This window comes from Triticum urartu, chromosome 1 (genome assembly GCF_003073215.2).
Source record: "Triticum urartu cultivar G1812 chromosome 1, Tu2.1, whole genome shotgun sequence".
Taxonomy (NCBI): Eukaryota; Viridiplantae; Streptophyta; class Magnoliopsida; order Poales; family Poaceae; genus Triticum; species Triticum urartu.
The window spans coordinates 164,487,326-164,496,516 of record NC_053022.1 but is presented as its reverse complement, the minus strand read 5'-3'; the positions used below and the strand labels follow the sequence as shown (position 1 = coordinate 164,496,516).

The 9,191-nt window shown below is 50.0% G+C and overlaps 1 protein-coding gene across 1 annotated transcript; it reads left to right on the top strand.

Annotated features, from left to right (window-relative positions):
* The first annotated feature begins 3,358 nt into the window (after nt 1–3,358).
* LOC125520901 lies at nt 3,359–4,438 on the top strand. Its single transcript, XM_048685975.1, has 2 exons — nt 3,359–3,880; nt 3,969–4,438. Exons 1-2 carry the CDS (start codon nt 3,526–3,528, stop codon nt 4,373–4,375), a joined length of 762 nt encoding a protein of 253 aa, XP_048541932.1. The 5' UTR covers nt 3,359–3,525; the 3' UTR covers nt 4,376–4,438.
* The last annotated feature ends 4,753 nt before the right edge of the window (nt 4,439–9,191 follow it).

Below are 9,191 nucleotides of genomic sequence, written 5' to 3'. Positions count from 1 at the left end.
AGATGAATCTGGTGGAACTCAGACTAGTGGTTGTATATGGCGATGGTATTATCTGGACTCGGATTGGTGGTGGTATATGGCGATGGTATATATGGACTTAGATTGGTGGTTGTATATGGCAGCGGCGATGTATATGGTGGGGTGGTGGTATATGGCAACGATGATGACGATGGTGCGGCGGCGGCGTGACAACCGGTGAACAGAACTCGAAACTCTAAGGGACTAGACACTAAGACCAGCAACTCGACACGACGATGCAACCGGAAATTCAACAAAGAAAAACTATAAAAAGACTATGCAAAGGCTCAGATTGGTTCGGATATGATGACCTAACCCTAAATTTTTTTGGCTTTTTCATGGACTATAGGTATGAAGAGCAGACTCGACCTAAACTACGAAAAACTGTAAAATCTCACCGAGCAACCTGGAAATCTGATACCACTTGATAGAGGCAAAGGTGTCCCGTCTTTAGATGAGATGGTGGCTATCGTTTTAGAGGAAGTCGACTTTAACGATCCGACTACGAACGTGCGAGGACGTCGCGCCTTAGCAATCGCTAAACCAACTCCGAGGGGTTATTGACCATGCCGGAGCACGATCAACCTGACCACGAGGGCATGTTTCCTGTGAGCAAACGAACAACAAGCAAGAAACTGAGATTGCAATCTGGATATTGCGAATATAAGATGAAAGCTTTATTGATCAAGGTGGGGTTCTGTGACATCTTGGTCTAGTCGCTGGACACAAACGAAATACGCAAAGTTGCAGCTATGGCGAACTTTTAATCTAAACAAAACCCAAAGTCTAAACGACGCCCTAAGGGTTGTATATATGGAGGAAGAGGGGGGGATTTTGTGGCCCTTGGAGAAGGGGTCCGAAACCAACCCTAACTCTTCTTTACCCACACATACAGACTCTAAAAACAGCCTATACTTAAGTATTTCGAAAATACATGGGCCTGGCCAAATAATAAGGTGGCGCAACACCTAAAATAGCATCTGGACGAAATTTATGAAGTGACATCTTGTATATTTCGTCCAAGGCTTCATGCACTCCTTATGGTGGCTTCAAAGTCCTAAAATCATCACTTGTAACTCCGTTCTTGACCCCCTTGCACATACCATCATCTCCATGCTTGAACTTGCTCCAAGGTTCATCTTTCTTGTAAGCAAAACAAATGTATCCAATTTACGCAGCATCATATTCTCATGAACATTAGAATCGTTACCAAGAAACAAAAGTACCTAATAATTCAATTGGCGTGCGCGAGCTCTAGTAATTGGTCGAGTATGTATACCAGTAGGGGCTGTGGGTGTAACAATGGTATTGATGTCCTCATCAAGTTGTGGCTGATCTTTGCTTTTGGTGCTACATATTTGTATCTGATTTGTGAATCATTGAGATGCAAGATCCGAAGTGGCAGTTTTTTGAATAAAAATGCGCTCCTAGCAGTGTTTACAAGTTACTGATCGATCACTATCTAGCCTACTAATGCGCTCCTGGCAATTTAGTTGCGATGCAAGATCCGAAGTGGCAGTTTTTTGAATAAAAATGCCTACCTCTAAAGAAACTGACAAGATGCTCTAAAGAAAATGCCATCCGAATCTGAAGAAACTGCCAGCGAAAACGTTCGCAAATGCCTTATCTCCCAGCTAAAGTTCATCAACCAATGCCCTCGGCTGCGACTCGTTGCACGCTGCTCTGCGTACTAGCTGCGAGCGATTTTGAGTGTCTGCATGCAGCCGGCCGTAATTAAGGCAGCTAACTGATGTGAAAAAAGATGCGCTTTAATTGTTGCAGGCCTTTTAAATCCGTGGAATCATTATTGACAAGGAGGGAGATGATTCGAGTGCACTCGCTTGACCGTCATGCCGGCGTGCAACCCAGCACGGACGGAACGGGACGGCACAGTCAAAATTTCAGTTTCTCTAGTTTTCCACGGCAAGCTGGTGCGCTAAGCCATGTGTGCTTAATTATCCATTGAATTCCGATGACCGTCGCGCTACCTTCCGCCTATAAGTACTGTTTCCCAGCCTTCTATGTTGGCACCGTGACCCAATTCGCCCTATCCTCATAAGCCCCCACCGGCCCGACGTCGCTCGCCACTTATCCTCGCTCTCGCCACGTCCGCGATGCCCCTGTCCATTCGCGATAGGCAAGGCCGGAGGCGGTCACCGCTGGAACTAGTGTTAGGTGTTTCACCGGAAGGTAGACGGAGGGAGGAGGCATTCAATAGGTCTTTAGATGGCAATGCGGAGATCGAGGACTTGTTGGAGCGCGATCGCCTGGCGGAGGAGCAGTAGTTGTTGGAGCGCGACTGCTTGGCGGAGGAGCAGCGTATCGCCGATTTGCATCGCCAGTGGGACATGGAGCAGCAGCGCACCGACGCTCTGAGTCGCGAGCAGAGCGCCTGCAACTGGGCCGACTATGTGGCGGCCAGCGCCGGCAAATAGTCCTGGAGGCTGTCGGGCACGCACGCGTTCGCGACGCCGATTTTTACTACCAGCTCGTCATGTGGGTTTCCCACTTAGAAGCTGATGCTTCGGTGGACCACGTGTGATGCCCCGAGACCGACGCGCCAAGTGTCTTCAAGTTATTCGTTGTTGTTAACTTGTCATTTGCTTGCATGTCGCTTCTTGCCATGTCATCATGTGCATTGCATCATCATGTTTTAAAAACTTGCATCCGCCCGGATCTCCCAGTTCTCCCCGTTGTCCGTTCTGAGCTCAACCACACTTGCACACGCCCGCGGCATGTCCAAAATTTTAGTTTATAAGTGTCCGAAAAATGTTCTCGGAATGGGTTGAAAGTTGACAGGCGGTGTTGTTATAGTGTAGATAGGCCGCCTGCCAAGTTTAATCGCATTCGGAGTCCGTTTGACGCCCCAATGAATAACTATAGCAGCATTATAGCTGGTCTACCGTCGGATGTTTTCGGTCTCCGGAAACAGTCGCCGGGTCTCTCTCTTCTCTTCTCTCAGCCCAAAGCTTTGTGCACAGTCCGCTATCAACCGCCAGGCCCCGAAACCCCTCCTTGTACAGTGCTTCGACACCCTCGTGTGCGCGTCTGAAAACTGTCCCAACCCGACCCGGATAGTCATCACCGTTGGGTCCGGAACATCCCCAAACATCTACAAAATATCATCGTTTTATTTATTGGACTATTTAGCATATTTATTCTCGTCCGTCGGATTTTGATCCGATGATCCAAATCCCTCTCCTTTCACCTACATGCTATATATAGCCCCTAACCCTAAATTCTAGGGACCTTGTCCCATCCATCCCATCCCCACGCCGCCGCCACTCCTTGTTTTTAGCGTCGGACCAACCCAATGCCTCCACTATTTTCCCCGAGCCAATCAACCAGCTCCTCCCAATCCATCCAGCCTCCTCCCCTCGATCGACCAATCCACCTCCGTCCCTGTCCTCGCGCTCCTGGCCGCGGCCGCCACCGCTCAGGCGCCCGGAGCAGCCCCCAGCGTCCTTCGCCTGCAGGCACCACTGCCATGCCTCGTTGTCCGCCCGCATGCTCGTGGACGCCCGTGGCCATGCCTATTTTCCCTCCTCTATTCGATCCCGAGTGGATCGTGAGCACCAGCGCCTCCCCACCTCCTTGTGCATCCACGCCGCCGGCGACAACAGTAATAGCATGTCATGCCGCCGGCCTCGTCCCGCTCCTTCCCTTCCCTGGCTCTCTTTATTCCTTCTTTTCTCTCTCTTTCTCACCACTCTCTCTCTCCAGGTGCTCAACCACTCTGCTATCGACCCTGCTCGCCAGGAAAACCACTGCCATGGCTACCCGAGGCTCATCGTGGGTAATCTAGGACCTCACCGTGCCAACTCCATCTCTTCCTCGCAGGACCGGGGCCTGCTGCTCGCCGGTGGGTGCCTCCTCTACCGCTCGTGGTCTCCCTTCCTCTTCTATTTCCCTCTCCTTCTTACTAGACAGCCGCTGCCATCTTCTTGCAGCTCGCCAGCCATGGAACTCGGATGCATGCCCCGAACCGTCTCCATGCGCAGGATTGGCTCCATCCCCAAGGCCGCTGGACCTCGTCTGCCCTGCTGCATTACCGGATCCGGCCGCCAGGACACTTCAGCACCGCCACTTCCTTCCTCATGTTGTTGTTTCTGTTTCTTCAGAAACGAGAGCAGCAGCAGCTCGCTCGGTTCAGTCTGGCGTTGACCACGTCGGCAGGCCCAGCACCCCCCTTCCAGCCCGCCTCTTCCACAACCCGGGCCAAAGGCCTCAAGGGCTCGGTGTGAGCAGCTTCCCCGCGCCCTGGGCCAGATCTCAGTTTCGGCCCGCTTTATTTTTTTTCACTATCAGCGAATTTGTTCTTTTCCCAGGAATTACGGATTTGCAGAAAAATCCCTAAGCTCCATGCATATCATAACTCACCAACCGTGCATCTTTTGTAAAAACATTATATATGAAAAATGCTTAGTTTTGCATCTAGTTTCGTAATATCCAACTTTCATGCATGTTTAAAATGTTTATTATGCTGTTTGTTTAAGTTTTGCTCAAATGCCTTGTTAAATGTTAAATTTCTTGACTAAATAACCGTAGCTCCAAACCTAACAAACTTTATATGTAAATGGGGTAGAAAAATGCCTAGTTTACATGGTGGCATTACTTTGCATGTTTAACAACTCTAAATATGGTTTAGGGAAGAACAGTACCAAATCTAATATATGCTCATGAGGAGTTTCTGGACTTATTGTTTGTTGTTCGGGCCTCATTTAAACTTTCCTAGATAGGTAGTTTTGTTGTGCTTCACCCCTTGTCATGTTAATCAACATTTAATATTGTTGGGTACATAAACGAGATCAAACTAAATAACGAATGTGGTGTTCCATCAATATGCAACTCGTTGCATATAGAGCTCCACTTAATTTGTAGTATTCTTTGTGCATTTTTCCATGCCACTCCTCATTAAACCGGACATGCATCATACTTGTTTGCGCATTATGCCATGCTTATGTGATGGTTGTTTACCATGTTGTTTGCTTCTTTCCGGTGTTGCTTCTTCGGGTTAGTTCCGATAACGTCGCGTTTGTGAGTATCCGTTCAACTACGTCCGTTTGCCTTCTTCATGGACTCGTTCTTATTCCTTGCGGGATTTCAGGCAAGATGACCATACCCTCGAAATCACTTCTATCTTTGCTTGCTAGTTGCTCGTTCTATTGCTATGCCGCGATACCTACCACTTGCTATATCATGCCTCCCATATTGCCATGTCAAGCCTCTAACCCACCTTTCCTAGCAAACCGTTGTTTGGCTATGTTGCCGCTTTTGCTCAGCCCCTCTTATAGCGTTGCTAGTTACATGTGAAGTTTGTTCCATGTTGGAACATGTATATGTTGGGATATCACAATATCTCTTATTTGATTAATGCATCTATATACTTGGTAAAGTGTGGAAGGCTCGGCCTTATGCCTGGTGTTTTGCTCCACTCTTGCCGCCCTAGTTTCCGTCATACCGGTGTTATGTTCCTTGATTTTGCGTTCCTTACACGGTTGGGTGTTATGGGGACCCCTTGACAGTTCGCTTTGAATAAAACTGCTCCAGCAAGGCCCAACCTTGGTTTTACCATTTGCCTCACCACCACCTACTTTTCCCTTGGGAGTCTCTCTCTCGAGGGTCATCTTTATTTTAAGCCCCCGTCGGGGCCAGTGTGTCTAAGTGTTGGTCCGAAGTAGAGTCCTTTGCAGCGCCGCCTCGGGGAAACTTGAGGGATGGTTTTAGTTGTACAGAGCGCTCATCCGGTGTTGCCCTGAGAACGAGATATGTGCAGCTCCTATCAGGATGTCGGCGCATCGGGCGGTCTTGCTGGTCTTGTTTTACCATTGTCGAAATGTCTTGTAACCGGGATTCCGAGACTGATTGGGTCTTCTCGGGAGAAGGAATATCCTTCATTGACCGTGAGAGCTTGTGATCGGCTAAGTTGGGACACCCCTGCATGGTTTGAAATTTCGAAAGTCGTGCTCGCGGTTATAGGCAGATGGGAATTTGTTAATGTCCGGTTGTAGAGAACTTGAACCTTAACCTAATTAAAATGCATCAACCGCATTTGTAGCCGTGATGGTCTCTTCTCGGCGGAGTCTGGGAAGTGAACACGGTTCTTGTGTTATGCTTGAACGTAAGTAGTTTCAGGATCACTTCTTGATCACTTCTGGTTTACGAACGTGCGTTGCTTCTCTTCTCGCTCTCATTTGCATATGTTAGCCACCATATATGCTTAGTGCTTGCCGCAGCTCCACCTCACTACCTTCATTCGGCTAGACGAGAAAATGGCCTATCAGTAATGAGAAATGGGTTGTACATTTTTAAAACACATCAAACCAGCAATTAGTTTCAAAATTATTTTTTCATTTAGAGATTTTAAATTGCATTAAATTAATATGCGTGGACAATTTGTTGGATTTTATATTGATATACATTTATTTTTAAAATCAGTTTGAATGTGACTCAAAATTTCGGGATTAAAAATAGTTCAGACCGCACCAAAATATGCAAAATTTCCTATAATTTTTTTAATGTGGCCACAATATGGGCTGTAATGCTAACAAAAAGAATATGGGCTCCAAAAAACCTTAAGAATTAGCAAATGGGCTATAAATTATTAGAAATAATGGCAGATGGGTTGTATGCTGTTTTTCACAGATTTGAGGCTCTCCCAAAAAAAAGGTTGACGCACAAGCAGTGACTCCCATCGCTGGCCTAGCCATCCCTCTACTCACCCACACCTGCTGTTATTCTCCCGCGATGGCAGACGAACCAGTAAATCCACGTACAGTCATACTCCCCTCCATGTGGGAAACAACTGCCGAGTCATCCCTGCCTCCATGTCGTTCCCTTCCTAGGCCTCGCCATCGTCCACCGCCCTGGTGCTCTCGGCGTAGTCTGGTCCACGTGGTCAACGACCGACATGCATCTGAAGTGGACTATATGTGGAGAGGCTGACAGCTGGGTCCACGGCCGCACGCAAGGAAATGCCTCCTTATTACTCGCAAAATAATGATTCCTCCACCTGACATATGGGACCCACCGAAATGGCCTCTGTATTTCGCGAAAAAGACGTTACCGCCGCTGACAGCTCGGACCCACTAGCTATATCTTCGCACGCAAGGAAGTGCTTCCTTATTACGCAGAAAAAAAATGAATACTCCCCCTGCTAGCTGGGATCTAGTATAGTGGGAGGCTGACTTGTGGGCCTACTAAGTGGACGGGGACGGAGGGCTTTGTCAACTTAGTCAATATGCACGATTCTAGCTCCAGTGACTGTACGATGTCCATCCAACGGCCGTAGTGCTTTTTCAACCTCTGGTCTTCTTGCTCTAGCCGCCCAAACCAGTGCCGGTCGTGCCTCGTGCTCCTACCTCCCGTGGTCGGCTGCGATGCGGCGGAGGCCTCACCGCCCCCAACTACTCCCATCGCTGGCCAGGCCATCTCTCTACTCACCCACACCCCCTATTATTCTATGGCGACAGCAGCCTCACACCGCAACGAACCAGTGAACCCTCATACTCCTCTATGCGTGGGCATCCACTACTGCATCTTCCCTAGCTCTGCGTTGTCCCCTTCCTAGGCCTTGCCGTCGTCCACCGCCCTGGTGCTCTCGGTGCAACGTGGTCAATGTGGTCAAGGAACGACTTCCAAATGAAGAGTACTGTACGTGGAGAGGCTGACAGCTGGGTCCACGGCAGCCGCAAGGAAGTGCCTCCTTATTACACAGGAAATAATTATTCCTCCACCTGACAGTAGGGACCCACCGTACGGGCCAGCTTATTGGGCGAAAAAACGTTCCCCCTGACTGTTGGGACCCACCGGACGGGCCACTGTATTTCGCGAAAAAAACATTCCCCCCACTGTCAGCTCAGACCCACCGGAAGTGCCGCCTTATTACGCACAAAAAAATGAATACTCCCCTACTAGTTAGGACCCACCTTGGTGGGTGGCTGACTTGTGGGCCTACTAAGTTGACGGGGACGGAGTGCTTTGTCAACTTAGTCAATATGAACGATTCTAGCTCCAGTGACCATATGATGTCCATCCAACGACCGTAGTGCTTCTTCAACCTCTGGTCTTCTTGCTCCAGCCGCCCAAAGCAATGCCGGTCGTGCCGCATGCTCCTACCTCCCGTGGCCGGCTGTGCTGCCGTGGAGGCCTCACCGCCCCCTACTATTCCCACCGCTGGCTAGGCCCAGCGGCGACGGCAGCCTCACACCGCAGCCGAACCAGTGAACCCTCGTACTCCTCTCCGCGCGCATGCGAGCTTCCACTACCGCATCTTCCCCGGCTCCCCGTCGTCCCCTTCCTAGGCCTCGCCGTCGTCCACCGCCCTGGTGCTCTCGGCACGGCGTGGTCAACGTGGTCAAGGAACGACTTCCATCGGAAGAGTACTGTATGTGGAGGGGCTGACAGCTGGGTCCACGGCGGCAACAAGGAAGTGCCTCCTTATTACGCGCGAAATAATTATTCCTCCACCTGATAGCGGGAACCCACCGGACGGGCCACCGTATTTCGCAAAAAACATTTCCCCTGACTGCTGGGACCCACCAGCTACATCTTCGCATGCAAAGATGTGCGTCCGAAAAAACGATTCGCCCCCTTGACTGCTATGACCCACCAGCTACATCTTCGCACGCAAGGAAGTGCCTGACAGTCGGGACCCACCTGGTCGAAGCGTATGTAGCGTTGTCATTCTGGTCGCGAACATGTACGTACATACTGGTTGATGTAGAGGCGTGCACGTGTTGTAGTAGAGGCGCGCACGTACCATGTACACGTACGTACAACGACCAGTGTGCAAGAAAGAAAATACGGCCACGTACGTACATACGGACAGGCTCTCGAACGCCTACTCACGCATACGTACGGCCAGGGCTCGTGTACATGGCTGGGTCAAAACAGAGAAACAACGTCGTTGTCGTGTTCATGGGGAGCCAACTGGGTGGGTCGGGACGGAATGCGTCGTCGTGTTCATCGGGAGGGCTTGGACGGAACAACCGATGGAAACGAGGCCTGGCGTACCGCAGAACGGAGCAAACGGCCTTATGTTCGACCGGCCACGTTCGAAATGGGATCCTGTTCATTGGGAGGGGTCTGGCGTACCGCAAAACAGAGGAAACGGACCTCCTACGGTCGAAATGGGCGTCCTGTCGATCGGGAGGGGTGTGGCGTACCGCAAA